General features: G+C 35.8%; 1 protein-coding gene across 1 annotated transcript; it reads left to right on the plus strand.

Annotated features, from left to right (window-relative positions):
* Positions 1–18,007: 18,007 nt before the first annotated feature.
* Positions 18,008–18,723, plus strand: LOC149666555 (uncharacterized). Its single transcript, XM_089841714.1, has 2 exons — positions 18,008–18,299; positions 18,370–18,723. Exons 1-2 carry the CDS (start codon positions 18,013–18,015, stop codon positions 18,551–18,553), a joined length of 471 nt encoding a protein of 156 aa, XP_089697840.1. The 5' UTR covers positions 18,008–18,012; the 3' UTR covers positions 18,554–18,723.
* The last annotated feature ends 952 nt before the right edge of the window (positions 18,724–19,675 follow it).

The raw sequence follows: 19,675 nt of genomic DNA on the forward strand, positions 1-19,675 counted from the left end.
CACTTAAACCTTAGTCTAATAGAGCTTGAAAATCAGATTTCAAAAATGTGCGAAAGAAACGAAATCATTTTTATGGGAAGGGGTATCAGATTCACCTTCGATTAAGCTACTGGTGTTTAAACAGTGACAGAGAGTTTAATCTGACACTACGTGTACTCTCTATTTATCAATTATTACGCTTACGTGTACTTATACCTAACTTCTGCTGTGAACTGGTCTGTTTATTTTAAATTGGCGATGATGGAACAAAATTGTTTGTTAATTTATTCTAGAAGTCGGTCCGACGGAAGGCTTTGGAATGCTGTGTTTCTTTCTTTTATGACTTCTTACTGACTTCGACACCAAATGTTTAATGTGACGTCACGCATGGAAGAACCCCTCACTCCACCCTTGTTACAAATTTAGAAACCACTCTCCCCTATAAGAGTGTGGGGTAGTTTATTGGCGGCCTCGAAGCACCTTTACTGACATTGGGGAACACCAACATGATTTCGGTAGTGCAAGATCGTGGACGTAGAAGAGACTACAGTATGTAATGTGGAGAGAAGTTGTACTAAGCCTGTTTACAAGGGCATCACTACCAGCATAATCATATCCCCTTTATCATACCTTAACGGACAAGGATTAGATAAGACGCCAAGAACTTAGTATTTTCAATCAGCATTTCTGTGAACTAATTTAAGAAAATCCATGGTTTTTGAGAAAGGCACTTTTATCTTACGAGCCTATATTTTACAGGGGTGGTACTGCGAAACATGAATAATCGTCTTGAAAAGTGCCACCACCACAATGGTAGACACATCGAATATTTACGTTGAGGTGTTAACCAAACAGATTAGAGGTTGTAATTTGAGGCCGAGGTTATAAGATTAATCGCGGCACTGGGCTATAAAAGAATTTTTTACATTCAGGCATATTGTCCAGTATTTTCTTGTCACAATTCTGAACATTTAATCACTCCCTATATAATATAGTATACGAACGTCGTCCCTTAGCAGTTTTAAGAGTTGCACACAAAGGATGGTGTTTGTCTGATTTCGACCACACTGCAGCCAACCAAACATAGCTAAAATTAATTCCGCGCTAACTAAAAGTGTGTCAAAATGAGGAGTAGAAAGCTTGTCTGAAAGTTTTTGCTTGGTAAATTTTCTTCATCCAATATGGATGAGGAGCATCATCTGTGCCTTTGGATATTAGAATCAAAATTAATAAAAAAAATACAAACCCAGAACTCCTTAAATGCTTTGCCAAAGAGGTTGACTTCTACACCGTATCTTTATAAACTCTTAGGTAATCTATGAAAATAATATTCGGACTATTTTCCGAAAATCAAGGTGAAGGGAGAGTTTTGTGGGTCTTCCATCTCTGTCCTCCCTGGTTACATATTTTGTATAGGGGACTTCTTAAAAATGTGTTATTTTCACCGAAGCTCACGATATTATCTGTGAAATTATAGAGTCCATTTTCAGTCTCTAGGCGACGGTAGACCCTGGCCCGCCCCACTATACATACAACGATTCTCAGCTAGAAAAATACCCTCCTTCTCTCGGGAGGCTCTATGCTAAGTGAAGGTGTACATTTTAGAGGTTTTTCTTTTTTGAACGTAATCAGCGAAATCCTTAGCCCCTAGGGGTGTTTTATTTAAGCCCATCATCATGGGAAAAATTTATGCTAAAGATATTTTGACCCCCACAAAAACAGAGACCCCTTTTGCAAAAACCAGTGCCAACTCGTGTTTTTTGATCGTACTAGAAAAGGTTTTACTATTGCCTTAATTTAACCTTACCTTACCAGACCTAATAGTAATTTGGAAGCGAATGCTGTAGTATTAAAATGTACTACTTTTCATACTTCTAGAGAGTTACATAATATTTTCTTACGATTAATGCCAGTATGAAGTCTTATCTAATGGAGCGACCACCCCATTAGAATAGTGTGCCTTTTACTTTGCAAGCAGCATCAACATCTATAGTTTCATCTCAGTTTTAGTTTTCATTTATTAACCTCTCATTCTTTGTAGGGATTTTTGTAAGAACACCGAGGTAGATTGAAGAAGAAAAGCAGCTTTTCTAAACAAAGGTAGTACTCACTCTTTTAATCACGACTTTCACGAACATTTTCAGACCTAGCGAATTTGTCAAGAATTCCGTTCTTCATGATCATTTAAAAGTGAAATTCGTAAAAATTCCTAAATATAGATATCTACAACACGAGACCTTTCCTACACTAGTCGTGTTCAATCACGACGGTCACATTTAATGACGAACAACGTAATATCCAACGATTTGGAATGACGTTAACGGTTCAATTAGAAAAACAATAGGGGTCGATATAAATGGGCACTTTCTCACTCTATGCACTATCCATAATCTTGTGAAACAATAGCTTTTTATTTATTCCATTAATGTAATCCAGCTATTAACTTTGTTGCGTTACTATTTAATGGAGCACTTAATGTTGTCGTAATTGGTATTTATGGAAAAGATGTTTTTTTGAAAATGGACTTTCCTTTCTTCACTTTAATATCCTTAAAATAAAAAATGCAATAATAATGTTTTCACCGGATTTACTTGAAATTAACGATTATATTCTCATAATGTGCTTATTTCGGCAATGTGGGCCATTTGGTAAAATTTTAAGCGAGTTGTTAGTTATAACTATCTTCCAAAAGGTTGGTGCTAACCTCGTTCCGTCTATGTGAGCGCGATATCTAAAAATGTGATTAGTCATAGGTGTCGTCAAACCATGAACAAAAAGCAGAGGATGTCTCGCGAATTCCCCTCGTGCTAATAAAAAAACAACGTGGTCAAGTTAAAATTTTACAATCTAAATTCCCAGTTTTGGTCTCCATAATGTTAGATGAAATGTCGATCAGGAAATAGATAAGTTGGAATGGAAATCATTTGATGGATACATCAATTTAGGCACTAGCATTAAGTCAAAGACTGATGATGATGAAGTTGCTACCTTTGTGCTTGTGTTTATCGTTGTTGCCATAAATAGTAGTTGGAAGCTACCTATTGGATATTTTTTGTTCATTACATACTAGTCTGGCTTTTTGATACTCTCGTAAGAGTAGCTTTTCATCAACTGAATTTAACTGGTGTTAAATAAACATTTCTAAGGCACACATACTCGAAGTTGTCATGAATACGAAAGAAATCAAATCCGTTTTTCCAAACCCTCGTAAAAAAAGGTAATTTCACACAACTAATATTTATGAATAATTTAAAACGTTTAATTCCTTTCTTGAACAGCAAATCTAACAGACAACATTGTCTTTGTTTTAGACCTTTGCCACATGTTGAAAATTGTCAGAAACTTGTGTTAACATCACAATATGCGTGTGGATCAGCATAGTGGTAAAGCATATACAAACTTGTACTTCTTAATCATAAATTTATATTGGAAGTTTTATTTTTTAGGATGCATTTTGGGAATTAATCGTAGTTCTTGAATTGGTGCAAGAGGAAGAAGGCACTAAACTGAGCCGATTTCAAGTAAAACTTCAGATTCAAAAAATGAAAGTAGAACTAGCAGTCCAAACTTTGAGTGCTTCAGTGGCCAGAGCTCTGAAAATCCTGAAACAAATTAAAGACAAAGAGTTTCAAATTTGTGAGGGTACTCTTAATTTTATGGAGACAGCTGACAGGTGGCAAAAACATACAAACGTTATTGCATGTTGGCTGTAATGGTTTTATATCCTCAACTCACGGAACCCTAATTACTAATAAATAATTAATATTAATATTAAATTAGCAAGTCTGAAAAAAGCAAACGAATTTATGCTGGGAATAACAGACACAGACGGCAATCGGATTTGTGAGTCCACATGTAAAACTGAACCACTTGGATTTGCCATTTCCATTAGCAGCATTCTGCATTTGGTGGAAGTGTGTGTATCAGATACCTCAAGTTTTTACTCTACCCTTGGGTATAGCTAATTAATCAAATATTACCTGTAAAACATAGAGAACTCCCAATATATTCTTCTCCATAATACAAACAAAGGGTGGTTGGACTAATAAAACAACCGTTGCGCAATTAAGATCAGTATACAAGAGCTCTTTCTTTAACCAAACTTGAAGCATCTGGATGACCTAATGTGCTAGCTCTCGATGTCACCGCTAATCCAGATATCTGTGAAATGTCAACAGCCTTTCTAAGTGCAACAACAACCACGGAGTCGTCAGAAAATGAAGTGTCTGACGATCTTACTGAGCTACACTTTTACTTTGATGGCTCAGTATGTAAGTGGTTTCGTTGTGATGAAACTCCGAAGAATTCTGAAATGTGATACATGCAACAATGCAAGTCTAGCCTAGAAGAAAGCAGTGGTAGCACAAACGTCCATGATTATTGCTTATCAGCAAAAGAATTAATACATTTACGTGATCATGGAGGATTAATTTTTCAAGAAGTGTTGTCACGCTGCTCCAAATTACGGAAAAATGAATTCGAAGCATAAATCTTGAAAAGCCTGGAACCCTTAACAAGTCACTAACCTTAAATATTGAGTCCCTCGTTAGAATGTGCTTGGACCATTAGAATCTGTTCCTGGACTTAAATGACCGCATGTGTGACCAAGAGATATGTTGGAATCACCATTTGAACTTTCTCATCTCCAAAATTTCCTACATTTACACAAACCTAAGGATAAGGAAAATTCCTCAAAACTTTAATGAAAAAATTAAGAGGGAAGCTGTGAGTAAAAAACTTTGCGAAATAACATTGATTAAAGGCCAATAAATGTAAAATTTGGAGATTTCGAGACAAACATTTCTGTATAATAGTTAGATGCATTAGCAAGCAAAATCAGCCTTAATTAGAATTAAAATTGAACTTACTTTTATTATCATAGCGGTTTCCAAACATTTCCTTTATATTTTAAGAAATAGGATGCTAACATCAAGCTAAAGGTCATTGAGAAATTCGTCAGCCATCTTGGTTGGAATTTTTTTAACCGCCGGTATAGGTAGGCCTAGAAAGAGAGCTTCCTTATAATTATTTTAATGAACTTCCTAGTCATACAAAAAGAGGTATTTTGAGAAAATAAGAATATTTGACAATTTATACCCGTATGCACTACAACCGAGTTATGTTAAAGAAGTTAGAGGGGAAGTGGAGTTTCAAAACTTGCCTCCGACAGAATTTAGACAAGTTAAATTATATTTAATTAAGAGTATATCGCCATATAATGAAGAGCAATTAAGAAACTACAAGAAATTAATGGCTTACAACGAATTTGAAAATAGTTTCGTACGTAACGTTCGAGCAAAAAAAATATAAGCCAAAATTTCCTGGTGAACGGTACAGTAAGTTATTTTGAGTTAAGTTTATAAACAAAGCCCCACAATCATGATAATGCCCATTATAGGTTTTGCATTCACAATCTTTAAGGGATGATCCCTTACATTGTTGTATTCTTGACGATGAAAGTGGCAATATTTGGGCCGGCCACTGTATCTGTGATGTTGGATTAGATGAATGCTGTTCGCATCTCAAAAAAAAATGTTAGCTTCTTTGTTATAAAATCAGGATTTTGTTTCAACAAAGATTGATTTCTTATGGGGGCATCACCTGATGGCATAACAAATTGTTCCTGTTGTGGAGGTGGAACTTTAAAAATAAAATGCCCATACTCTATGAGAAATCTATCCGTTCACTCTCCCCATAAAAATTCTTTTTTGAAAGAAAACGGCGTTTTCAAAACGCTGCAAGACTAAAGTTAGATCATTCTCACGCATACTATTACCAAATTCAGTTTCAAATTTTTGTGACTATATCCTCTTATTGCGATTTTTGCGTGTGGACAACTAAAGATCATCACGTACAATGATTCGAGCCTAACCACAACTTCTTTAGAAAATCCCTAAAAAAGGCCGTAAATTTTTCAACCGGGCTATTCTACCCAAACTTGTATCCAAGTAAAAGGAAAAATTCAGTTCATTGTGATAAAAGGAAAAATTCAGTTCCTTGTGATAAAAGGAAAAATTCAGTTCATAGTAATAAAACATTTTTTTAGTTTTAAGTGATATTATCAATAATTCTGTTATTAATTATAAGAATGCAGGTGATGAAACATAGAAACGAATTAATCATGGCACAGCTAAAGTCGGAAAAAGAAATCTGATTACAAAGCCTTCAACTTCTACCGCTCCCATAACCCCGCTTTCAATAATCCCAAGTAATAATCCTCCCAAAAAACACAAGAATATCACATAATGTTACTGTGGAGGTGATGAAGAAGGTGAAATAATTGGCTGCACTCTTAAAACGAAAGTTATGATTTAGCACCTTTTCTCCTAATTTTGTCGGGTCCCAAAACAGTACCATTAATATGGATAAAAAACGCCTCTGAAAGCTTTAAATGGCCCATTTTCAAAACTTCGCATCTGAAAAATATCTTCCACCGGCACATTTGTAACACCTTCATGAGCTTTATCTTACACCTTTTAAGAATCATATTTTTAAATGGTGTTCTTAAAGTGTCTGTATGTTCTTCTAATTTTCATCTAATGGCGTGAATTTTGGCTTGATCTATGAAATAGTGCAGAAAAGGAATATTACACTCTTAAAGCGAAAGGTGGAATTTAGCACCTTTTGTCTAAATTTTGACGGGTTAAAAAACAACACCTCTGAAAAATATGTCCCGTTGACACATCTATTACACCTCATTTCGCTTTTCCTTACACCTTTTAAAAACATTAAATTTAAAAGCTGTTCTTAAAGTGTTTGTATGTTATTCCAATACTCTTCAAATGGCATGAATTTGAGCTACTGAAGTGGGAAATAGTGCAGAATAGGCGTGAAATATTGTAGTAAGGGTTTTTTGATATAGTGTATTTATATTACAGTTTGGCACCTTTACCACACTGTGCTACTTTTAAAAAAAGTGCAATGTACTGTACACTTTTAATTGAACACGCTCAAAAACTGGAGTGTTTTTAAAACATTTAAAAGTATTTTTTATGGGTCCAAAATTGAAACAGACCGAAACCATTGGAGGTTCCATTCAACCGAATTCCCGCACCTTTAGCGGCTTTCGAAAAGCGATAAATAGCCTCAGAACACTGCACTTAACGCAAGTGTTTATTTCTAGCTTTTCTCCGATAGGAGATTCATTTTCAAACGATTTGAAGGCTTATATAAATATAAGGAAAAGGTGACAAAAGCCATAATCCATAACATATCCTTTGTTATTATTGTAAAATGATGCTTAAAAAGAATTTTTTTTATTTCAAATAGGGTAAATAAACAAGTTCCAGTAAATTGTTGAGCTATAAATGGATTTTTAATGAAAGTTTTGTCTGTTATTCAAATTTACGTCAGCAGAATCAAGAAGTTTTAGAGCAGAAAATTTTTTGTTTTATATGGGTTATCCAAATTTTTCATTCAACAAAATTTCAACACTTTTGGCCGTTCACGAAAACGTGGGAGTCGTAAGCACCTAACGATAAATTCGCCTTGTTTGATTGAATTAAAAATAAATTGTACTTATCGAAACAGTTCATTAGAAGCCAAGGCCATGTTTGACGCCGATATGTTAGATCATTTGGGGTGGTGGCTGCGCCTTTTCACCTATTTACGACGTCCCATATTGCAAGATTTTAGAACAAAGCGAGAAACACTACGAACAGTTTAATATGTATAGCAACAAGACAAAGCAAATAACACCGAAATAAACGGCTTTTTAAAACGCAGCGATGTTCTTATTAAAACATCGAAAAGATTGAACTCCCTAGATGTTTTTTTCATAGGTCGTTATTGCTCTAAGAAGCTTTACCATAAAACAACAGGGACAGAAATGTCTTTTTCACGAGTTTTTACCCATACGTCAACAAAACTGGAAAAATTTCTGTTCGCTATTCTCAAATTATTTCAGACAATTTCCCCGATATCTTCTCTTTCGATGGACTTCTCAAATGCGACGTACTTCCGGCTCAAAATCCAATTCATCCGGTTTTACCTGCTAGGATAAACGGTAAGCTCACCTTCCCTCTATTTTCCACCTGTTGCAAAACTCAATTTCAAGGTGACTGCACACGCACACCTGATCAGAGAGAACTGCGCGGTACCTGGGTTACCGACGAATTGAGATACGCCGTAGAGCGAGGGTACAAAAACACACGCATGCACGAGGCCTGGTCCTACAAAATAACACAATACAACACCGAGACTAAACAAGTCGGTCTTTTTAAAGACTATGAAAACGCCTTTCTTGAATATAAAACTCTGGCTAGCGGTTTTCCTGCCGATTGCATCACCCAGGAGGACAAAGAAAACTATGTCAGGAGATAGATCAAACAAAAACATATCAGGTCGTCGTAGATAAAGTTCGTGTTTCCCCGACTATACCACAGCCCCATACGGATATCATAAATAATTATTAGTTTGTAAAATTGTATGATTTTGTATAATTTTTAATTTTTGTATTGTAATTAATTGGGGTTTTGTCTGCAGACATTTTTTTGTATGCTAATCGTAATTAGTTTTATTACGATTAGAATAAATTTGTCAATAATAATTTTCTACTTTATATTATGGTCTTCCTTTATAAGCTTGCAAAAACCTAAACAATCAATCAATTAAATATTGACAGGTTGAGAAATTCTCCAAAGAAGAGGAGACAACGTAAAAACCCGGCCCTCCGCCTTAACAGTGGCCGCCATCTTGGATCGGTATACTGGCGTACTACTCCATTGCACCGAAAAACCCGCGCTTCGGGTTTTTCCCGATGGAATTTAAATAAATAAAATCCCGGGGACGCAACTTAAAACAATTTAAGGCCTACGTAAAATGAACACTAGATTCAAACATTTTCTAAATAATTATTTTAAAACTAAGGATTGTAAGAACAAAATAGTAATATATAAGCAAAATATGACATAATAAAACCAATTTCTAATAGTTATTTATTTTTTATGTTATATTCATCATGATAATACTTTAAGGCTGATAGTAGTTATCAAAAGTCATAAAATGTGAATTGTATAAATGTACTGTATACTTGGCTACGTGCTACTGAAAGTTACGTAATACTAGGAATGAAATACCTATATGGAAATTCAGAGTTATGTAAAATGTCTTACATGGAGCTCAAGCTGTCATAAATAACCAAACCCGTTAATTAATATTTGAATGAACTCTTTCAAAAACCAGTTAGCAAAGGCTTACCCGAGCTAATCATTGATACACAAACAACTTAGGCACGCGACTATTATTTTTATTTAAGCCACTTGCAAACCACTTCTTAGTATGACAACGGTGAATGGAAATTCGAAGATAATGAAAAAACGAAAGAACTAGAAGCCTATTTCGTCTGCAAACCCGGTTATCAATTAACTAGAAGATTGCGGGGCCTAAAGTGCATCAGAGGATATAGAGGTTACCAATGGATTGGTCAAAATCCTCAGTGCGAAGGTTTAACACTCAGTTATTTTGATTAAAAATTGAAATGAAATTGAAAAGATTGAATCTAACAGAGTTAGAGTTTACAATTGAGGACAAAGAGAAAACCTGCCCAACTCCTCCAAAAATTGAAAATGGTGACGTCTTTCCCAAAAAGATGGGTGAAAGTTACTTCGTGGGTGAAGAAATAAACATCGAATGCTACCCTACGTTTCCCACTGTTGATGGGGGCTCTGTGCTTCACTGCACGGATGATGGAACCTGGAGCGATGATTTTACTCAGTGTGTCGGTAGGTTAGCTTCAATTTCCATTGCCATACGCTTTAACAAAATATCTTTTAAGCCATGACCTGCTTAATCGAGTCTCACCCTCTTAATGGGAATATTGCGGAACTACGTACCAATAATCAGGTCTTCAAATACGGAGACGTTATAACTTACTCGTGCGCTCAAGGACACAGGCTAGAAGGAGAAAGAAAAAGAATGTGTCTTGAAGCTGGATGGAGTGAAGAGGATCCCAAATGCGTTCTTAAGATCAACTGTAGACCTTGGTGTTTCTGATTAATCTGACATATATTAAAAGGGGTGTTATTTGAATCAAACCGAGGGGAATTGTAAAAGAACACAGTTAGGGAGATATGGAACTGCGTACCTAAAATACCTTAAAACATCTAGGGTAGAAGAGCTAGTGTTTTAAAGTAATTTGTATCTAAAAGTTTATGAAAAATCATGTGATACACCATCAGATTTCGTCAACAGAAAATTAGATGCCCATTTTGCGATTAAAATTCACATCATCGAACCTTGTGCCCCATTCGACCGAATCCCATTCGACCGAACGCGTTTCCCATTCAACCGAAAACAGCCCAAATGTGCGGTTTTGGGAAAATATATATCAAAATTTAAAAAGCAATCGTTTTCACTTTTCTTAAGGAAATTTTGTATATATATATTGATGTTTGAAATGCAAAATTTAATTTTGAGAGTGATTGATAATGGAGAGAATTGCTAATAAAGGCGTCTTTCTTTACATTAATAATGGCTACTTGTTTCAATTGAATAAAAAAAGGATAAAACTAGTTACTATAATTGTAGAAATCCTTCATGTAAGGTTCGAATAATAGAAGTAACCTAACCAAACCTAACCTAACCTAACTTAAAAAAACCAAACCTAACCTAACATAACAGTAATGTTTTGGAAAAGGCATATTATTTGAGAAGTCAATGAAGCTGAACATCAATATTTTGGAAAAGGCGTACCATAGTTAAATGATTTATAAAATATTACTAACCTAACTTAACGAACCCAAACCTAACCTAACATAACAGTAAAGTTTTGAAAAAGGCATATTATTTGAGAAGTCAATGAAGGTATAAAACATCAATATTTTGGAAAAGGCGTAACATTGCTTAATGATTTATAAAATATTACTAACCTAACTTAACCAAACCAAACCTAACCAAACATAACAGTAATGTTTAGGAAAAGGCATATTATTTGAGAAGTCAATGAAGCTAAACATAAATATTTTAGAAAAGGCGTAGAATAGTTAAATGATTTATAAAATATTATTAACCTAACCTAACTAAACTTAACCTAACCTAGCTTACAATTTCCTTCTCTGGGTTTGAACCCGAGCCTCAGAATTAAAAGCCTGATATTCTACCTTGCTGCTGCGGGGATTCGAAATCCTCACAGACATTTAATTAACTAATTCTTTCAAATAAATTCCCATTCAGCAGAAACCTGCCATTGGGCTGGAAATTTAAATATATTCTCCATAAAAAATCAAAAAGCGGTTTCGGTCGAATGGGATTCGGTCCAATGGGACTATACCTCATCGAATCTGCCAATAGTTCAGTGCAACATCAGAACTTTTTTAAAACACCAGGATAGAACAAAAAAATAACTTAACCGAACTAATATCACCCCTCTACGCGTAATCAAATTCAGATAATCACGATCTTATAGATTGAGATTGGCTGATTAAAAAGTATAAATCTTGCCAGTTTGTTATAGTTTTATGTATTTAACATTGCAAATTAAAGTCGGTTTAAAGTATGCAATTTAGTTCTGATTTTCAAAGGGATTTCGTTCGATTACGGAACGGTAGCCTCATACTCTGTCTACCTAACTTATCAAGAGCCTTGATTTATCCAAAAGGCGTGCTTTGGATTTTCAGAGACAACCCCTTCCAACACAAAGAGTTGGTTTTAAGGGGTTTGCAGTGGCAACACTCTATCAATTTCTTAACGATTTCCTTGCATGACTTATAAAAGGTTCGCATTGTGGACCGCCGCCTTCAATATATGATGGATATTTATCGTATTACGATCAAAACGATTCTTATCCAGTTGGATCTCAAGCCAGTGTACAGACTGTTATAGAAGTCTTTGCGCGTTGCGTTTTTCGCACATATTTTTCTATATTTCAAAAACTATTCAAGCTAGCGCTCTGGATTAAAGTGCGTTATAAAAGTTTTGCATTTCTCTTTCATATTTTACCCGTTCCAAAGTTGTCCTTTGCATGCTTATACCGGAAACCAGAAATGTCAAAATTATCAACTTTGAAAATATTGGATTCTCGAGGATATAAATGCGATTTTCGGATTCCTTGGGGTCGATTCATGTTTGAAAAGTTTTCACCAAATTCAATTCGGATGAATAGGTCACGAGTAATCAGCCTTTATTCAAAATCTGGCAACTTCGATTTAAATGGCGATAATTCATCATCGAGTATCGAATCTTTGTCGTAATAATGCTTGTTAGATGTTATGGCACTTTATGCATATATATATGATTGGCCTTGTGGCACGATACTTTGAAACAATTTAGACGCTCATTAAAGGGATGGTGAAGTGGAAAATTAAGCAATTTTTTATTGATTCTTCTATAAGACCAATCTGCATAGTGACTTATCCAGGAAATAACACCGAACGATTTTTAAACGTCATTAAGTTTGAAATTTCATGGATAATTTTAAATAAGGATCTCCGACCAATCGCGTCCTTTTATAAACAATTTTCTCGTGGCACGTTCCGTGTTGAATCAATTTATCGCGAGATTTGAAACAATTTGCGTGATGTGACAATTGTGGCGCGAGACATGGAGCGTGCCACGAGAATTTTGTTAACAAAAAGGCACGGCGTTACGCGATTGGTCGGAGGTCCTTATTTAAAATTATTCTTAAAATCTTAGCCTAATTTGAATATTAAAATCAATGGGAGGTATTTCCTAAATTTTTCATTATGCAGACTGGTCTTATAAGAACCGATAAAAAATCACTTTAATTTCCACTTCCCCTCCCTTTAAGAGAAAACTCGCGTCTTTTGAAGAGGAGAAGCGGTTTGAAAATATTGTTATTTGGGCCATGATATCATAATATTTAGAACTCATATTATTTATTTATTTATTTGTTGTTTGGTACATAAAGTCATGGGTTGACTTTTGAAGACCGCCTGGTAATACAAATGGTTAATTATCACAGGTATTGCATATAAAAGAAAGAAATATATACATTTCGTTATAGTTATCATAGTAAATGGTATATAAAGTAAAAATACACAGAGAAGAAAAAAAAATTTAAAAAAAAAAATAAAACATACAGCCTTGAAACAATTATTGGCTAAATAACAGTAACTTTTAATAGTTGGTAGGAACTAATAGTAATTTGTGTTGGTATTTTGGGTGTAATGTAATATAAGGGCCTTTCGAAAACAAGACTTATCTTTAAGGGATACTAAATCTGCTGGGAGATCATTCCATAGGTTTATAATGCTGCGTGTAAAATGGTTTTGACGGACGGTTGTTGTAGCACGTGGTTTAGACAATTTATGAGGATGACCGCGCGTACTAGTATACACTGAAGACGTGAAAAATGTATCGAAGTGCAGATCTAGTTTGTTATTAAAAAAGTCATGAAGAAGGCACAAGTCATTTATTTGGTGCCTTTGATGGATGGGGTTGATGGTTTGTTTAGATAATCTGTCGGCGGCTGGTAGTTTTTCTAATAGTGGTGATAATTTTGTAAACCGATTTTGGGCCTTCTGCAACGATGTCATTACATTTTTTCCAGAAGGGGTCCAAATAGATGAGCAGTAGTCAATATGGGGTAACACTAAAGCATTGTATATAGTACGTAACAGAGTCAATGAGCGTCGTAGGAAGTTACGCCTAACCAGGCCAGTGATGCTATGGAGTTTTTTGCAAATTTTATTAGTGTGGGTAGTAAATTTAAGGTCAGTGTCGATATGCACTCCAAGGTCACGTTCTGATAAAGTGGTAGATAGCGGTCGACCGTACAGGTAGTAGGTGAATTTTGGGTTCGAATGACCCAGATGAAGGACAGTGCATTTGTCCACATTAAATTTGAGACCGTGGTTTTCAGCCCAATGCTCCACCGAATTGAGGTCAGCTTGTAGTAGGTGTGAGTCTGAGATAGTACGTATTTTAAGGGATAGTTTCGTATCGTCAGCAAAAACACTTTACGTCTAGGTCTTCAGCCCGACTCATTGCAGCCTAGTGAAAATCTCATTCCTGATGGCATATGCGCTTCACGAGATCCCTACAAATAGACATATTCAACTATTCCATTAAGAAACATCTTCAGAGGAGATGGCTTCTATGCTAGGAAGGTTCACTACGCGATTGAGCTTCGCTAAACGGAGCCTGGGGTTGACTATAGCCTCCCGCGTATAGAGCAAATGTCAGGCCATTGAAAGATTTTATTTTAGAGGTAGGAATAGGGAACAGAGTAATCTAGGCGCGCGTCAAAGTCCCGGACCCCCTTCGTCGGGACGGTGGGATATGAAAGAAGAGGCGGGTCATAGCGACAGAGGTAAAAAGGAATTACGTATTTTTCGCCGTCCCAGTCAGAAACGTCATAAAAACCTAGTTTAAGTGAGCCAATCTGAAATTTTAAACTTTTAATTACGTGTTGGAGGGAGGGGCTCTATACTGGGCTATGAGTCGGACTGAATTAAACACTAACCGTTCTCTATTCCTACTTCTAAAATTAAATATATCTCTGGTGAGGCTTAATAATAAAGCCGACCGCAACCAAAGCATGGGAAAGGCGTATTTCAAAACTGACGTTCAAAGCTATCGATGGAAAAGCCTAAAAACTAAATGGAAAAAATGAAAGCCGGTAACAATTATCACAACTAAAACTAACAGCTAACAGCTAAACCGAGCCCGAACGGTAAAAACTTGAAGTTGGTCTCTGCGCTGCTGGTCTGCTACTCCTTTGGTTTATTTTCTATGGCAAAAATACTATTATTGGGCATCGAGGGGTAGTGAAAAAAAAAAACATCAATGCAGATACTTGCTCGATCATTTATATAAATATATTACTTCGGGCGTGATAAATGCAGTTAGGGAGTAATGGGGATATTAGGGAATTTTGTGTTTCAAGACATTTATTATGAGGGAAAGAAAACATGCCTTTTTTGAAGAATTTTTCGAAAACTTTTATTATCTTTATTAATAGTTAGTTAAAAGCTGACAAATATTAATAAAATTTGGAGGAAAATTTTCAAATAACAATACTTCCTACGAGTTTCAAATTACAAGACTTCCTTCGAGTTTTAAATTAAAGATAGTTCGTTTGCTTTATTGAACTATTTATTACAAACAAGACTGTCACTTTCAGTTTCAATTTTTGCTTAATATTTTACTTAACCTCCCCTAGCCCTTAAACACTTCTTTTATTTAATGAGAGACATAAACGCTAAATAGGGTTCAAGTCGGGCGAAAGAACGGCCCCGTGAAAAGCGCCACTTCCTTCGTTCGCCCGAAATCTTGCAACGAGTCGGGACGCATGGGATGGCCAATTGCCCTTCAGAGCCTGAAATCATACACTAAAACTATTTTTTATGTTAGATAAGTATAATTGTTAGCTTATTAATTATATTAATACCGGTCACGATTAGGGCTGGTTAATCTTACGCAGAAAAGAATACCAGCGAACCGGGCGGATCTGTTGAATATTGCAAAGCTTTACCTCCTAATTTCATTAGACTTTATGTCTGTCTTTAAGAATAAGACTAAGAATGTGTTTTTATCGATTCTTCTACTAATTATGAGACTATTCTGCATAGTGAAACATCCAGGAAATATCTCAGAATGATTTTAAAATTCAAATTCGGTTTAGGTTTTATGGATAATTTAAAATGCCCAATGGAATTTATCGCGAGATTTAATAAAAGTTTCTCACGATGTGACAATCGTGGTGCACGATATAGAGCGGGCAACGGAAATTTTGTTAATAGGAAGGCAGGGCGTTAAGCGATTGGTCAGACTTGCTTATTTCAAATTATCTATAAAATCTGAGCCAAATTTGAATTTTAAAATCATTTGGATACTTTATTTCCTAGAGGTTTCACTATGCAAAATGAACTTATAATTAGAAGAAGAATCGATTAAAAATCACTTTGTTTTCCTCTTCATCCTCCCTTTTAAAGGCTAGGGGAGGTCCAATAAAAAATCAAGCAACATTTAAAACTGAAAGTGACTGCCTTGTTTGTAAAAGAATAGTTCAATAAAGCACACGAACATTCTTCAATTTGAAACTCGAAGGAAATCTTGTTATTTGAAAATTTTCGTCCAAATAATTTTATAGATATTTTTAAACTTATAAAGATATTAAAAGTTATTCGAAATATCTTTAAACAGGCTTGTTTTCTTTCCTTCACAATAAAAGTCTTAAAAAACAAACTGGCCTAATATCCCAATACCTCCCAAAGCTAGTAATCTTGCCATAGAAACTAAACGAAAGGAGTAGCAGACCAGCAGCGCAGAGACTAACTTCAAGTTTTTACCGTTCGGGCTCGTTTTAGCTGTTAGCTGTTAGCTGTTATTTTCAGTTGTGATCATTGTTACCGGCTTTCATTTTTTTTCATTTATTTTTTTGGCTTTTCCATCGGTAGCTTTGAACGTAAGTTTTGAAATACGCCTTTCCCATGCTTTGGTTGCAGTCGGCTTTATTATTAAGCCTCACCAGAGATATATTTAATTTTAGAATTAGGAATAGAGAACGGTTAGTGTTTAATTCTGTCCGACTCATAGCCCAGTATAGAGCCCACCCTCTAACGCGTGATGAAAAGTTTAAATTTTGTGATTGCTCACTTAAACTATACGTTTTGCTGACGTTGCAGACGGGATCGATGAAAAATACGTAATTCCTTTTTACCTTTGTCACTATGACCAGCCTCTTCTTTCATATCCCCTTTTCCGTGGAATTTGACGCGCTCATAGATTACTCTATTCTCTATTCCCACTTCTAAAATTAATTCTATCCCTGGCCTCACATTTGCTCTAAACGCGGGAGGCTATAGCCCAACTTCAGGCTCCGTTTAGAGAAGCTCAATCGCGTAGCGAACATTCCTTGCATAGAAGCCCTTCTCCTCTGAAGTTGTTTCATGTATTGAATAGTCGAATTTGTCTATTTGAAGGGATCTCGTGCAGCGCATATGCCATCATGAATGACATTTTCACTGGGCTGCAAATGCAATGAGTCGGGCGGAAGACCCAAACGTAATTAATGTGAGTTCTAAATACTATGATATCATGGCCCAAATAACAATATTTTCAAACCGCTTCTCTCCTTCAAAAGACGCGAGTTTTCTCTTAAAGGGAGCGGGAAGTGGAAATGAAAGTGATTTTTATTGATTCTTCTACTAATCATGAGACCAGTACTCATAATGAGAAATTCAGGAAATACCTCCCATAGATTTTAATATTCAAATTAGGTTAAGATTTTAAGAATAGTTTCAAAAAAGGAACTTCGACCAATCGCGTAACGCCGTGCGTTTTTGCTAATAAAATTCTCGTGACACACTCCATGTCTCGCGCCACAATTGTCACATCGCGCAAATTTTTTGAAGTCTCGCCATAAATTTATTCAACACTGAGCGTGCCAAGAGAAAATTGTTGATAAAAAGGCAGGGCGCTACGCGATTGGTCGGAGGTCCTTATTTAAAATTATTCACGTATGTCTCCCAAGCATTTTGATAAACTTCTCGGCTTACTGCATAGTTTATTAAAAAAGTACCCGGTGTCGAGAGAAGGAATATCTCCGGCCCATCGTTTGGCAGTCACGTTGCGGTAAGCATGTTAAATAATTACTAATTCCATAAGATTACAAAAGGACAAAAGTTCTATTTAAAAATTATCTAGGTACCTGGCTACGGGAAACAGTTTTATATCCATTGCATACGCTTTCCGGATAGGACTTTCGACAACCCATTATATTGTTCGTGAAACATGCCAAGCCATGTGGGATATTTTAAGGCCCATCTACTTAGAAGTATGCTTACATAGTTGGATCTACATGGTGCGTTGATTCATTTAATGAAAATGTACTTATTCAGAGCCCTAGTGAAAAAACATGGAAGGATGCTGCCGCAAAGTATTATGCAACTTGGCAATACCCAAACTGCATTGGTGCTGTAGATGGCAAGCATGTACTAATTCAGCAGCCGAAAAACACTGGATCTATGTACTATAATTACAAGGCACGTTCAAATTTAAGGGTGTTATTTTTCATTTCTGCATTTAAAATAATGTTTTTATATATTTTAGTGCACAAATTCCATAAATCTGATGGCAGTTGTAGATGCGGACTACAGATTTATAGCCGTTGATATTGGTGCGTACGGTTCGAGTTCTGATGGTGGTGTTTTTAAAGCGTCAGCCATTGGGAGAGCTTTGGAAAATTCCCAATTGAAAATACCACTCCCTGCCATTCTGCCAGGGACTAGTATATTAGCGCCGCATGTCATGGTTGGAGATGATGCTTTCCAGTTGCGAACAGACTTTTTAAAACCGTACAATCGAGGGGACTTGGATGATGAAAAATGGCTTTTTAATTATCGTCTAAGCCGAGCAAGGTGATAATTTTTATTTAATTAAATTTTAATATTGTAAATATTAATAACTATTATCTTGTTAAAAGTGAAGGCGATGCAGTGAAAATGCGTTTGGTATTCTAGGAGCTAGGTGGAGAATATTTCGTAGACCAATAATCCTTTCGCCTGAAAATGTGGATTTGGTGACAAAGGCAACTGTAATTTTACACAACTTTATCATGACAGAAGAAAAAGCGCTTGAAGGACCGCAAAAAGTGTATTGCCCCCCTGGTTAAGCTGAAAATGAACAATGGAGAAACGAACCAGCTAACGCATTCACAAATGTTCCACCAACTCGTGCCAGAAATTTTTTAAGAGATGCAGGTGAAGTGCGAGCTAAATATGCAGAATATTTCTTTTCTGAAAATGGCCAAGTAGCTTGGCAATGGGATATTCCCGGAGTAAAAAGGCCAAATATATTAAAAATGTTACCATAAATGTTTAAAACTAAAATGTTTAAATAAATTGTGTCAAATACTGACATTTGCTTTATGTTATTAAAAAAAATTATTCAGAATCTGAATCAGAAAGAAAGGAGAATGCTGTTTGAATAAGTTTTAATTCAAATTTAGGCTGTTTTTTAGTTTTCACCCTTCGGAAAATATCCGCAATATATTTTCCGAATCTTTCAGCTGCATCATTAGAAGAATGGTTGTTTGCAGATTCAGCCACTTTCATCATAACTCTGGAAACGATTATGTTTAATCGTTTACTTCCTACTTATTTATACCATGATTAAACAAGGTTCATAAAGTTGCATAATTATCAATTTTGTCCATTTCTTCTAAAATGTCATCATTTGTTCCTACAGAGCGTTTAGTTGCTTTCCGTTTCCCTTGAGTATTGGTACTGTTCGCAGCTGATGATGGTCTGGACGATGATGCTGAACTTGTGCGTCTTGATGTACTTTGAGTAGATAATTCAGAAGGTTCAGAAACTTCTTCCACGATCCCTTTGTCACCAACAGTTATCCTATTATAGACCCGCAACATATCAGTTTTATGAATAAACCCTGGTTAAGCATTGTTATTTTGAATTTGAGAGTTGTCAAACACCTGGTTTAAGTCAATTTTTACACCCGAATAACGCCGCGTAGCTAGACTAGTTTGAAATCCTTACACACCACACTGACTTATTCATGGAAATAATGTTTAAATTTACGATTGCTGTGACGTTCAATTTCTGAATGTCTTGTATGGGTCATGAGTGATAACAGTATTTTCAAATGATCATTGGTATGAAATTTTGGGCTTTTCTATTGCCAGGGGACCGTCCATAAACTACGTCACGCGAAAAAAAGCATTTTCTGACCCCCCCGTCCCCCCAGATCACGCTTCGTCACGCTTTTCTCAGACCCC

Source organism: Phalangium opilio, unplaced genomic scaffold (genome assembly GCF_054372755.1).
Source record: "Phalangium opilio isolate 3A_F unplaced genomic scaffold, DU_Popi_V2 ptg000060l_1, whole genome shotgun sequence".
NCBI lineage: Eukaryota > Metazoa > Arthropoda > Arachnida > Opiliones > Phalangiidae > Phalangium > Phalangium opilio.

Bases quoted from the DNA above. Each gene is read 5' to 3' on its own strand.
- LOC149666555 (XM_089841714.1), top strand. From the start codon at position 18,013: ATGGCAGTTGTAGATGCGGACTACAGATTTATAGCCGTTGATATTGGT. The intron at 18,300-18,369 runs GTGATAATTTTT...TTAAAAGTGAAG, and splicing joins TATCGTCTAAGCCGAGCAAG to GCGATGCAGTGAAAATGCGT.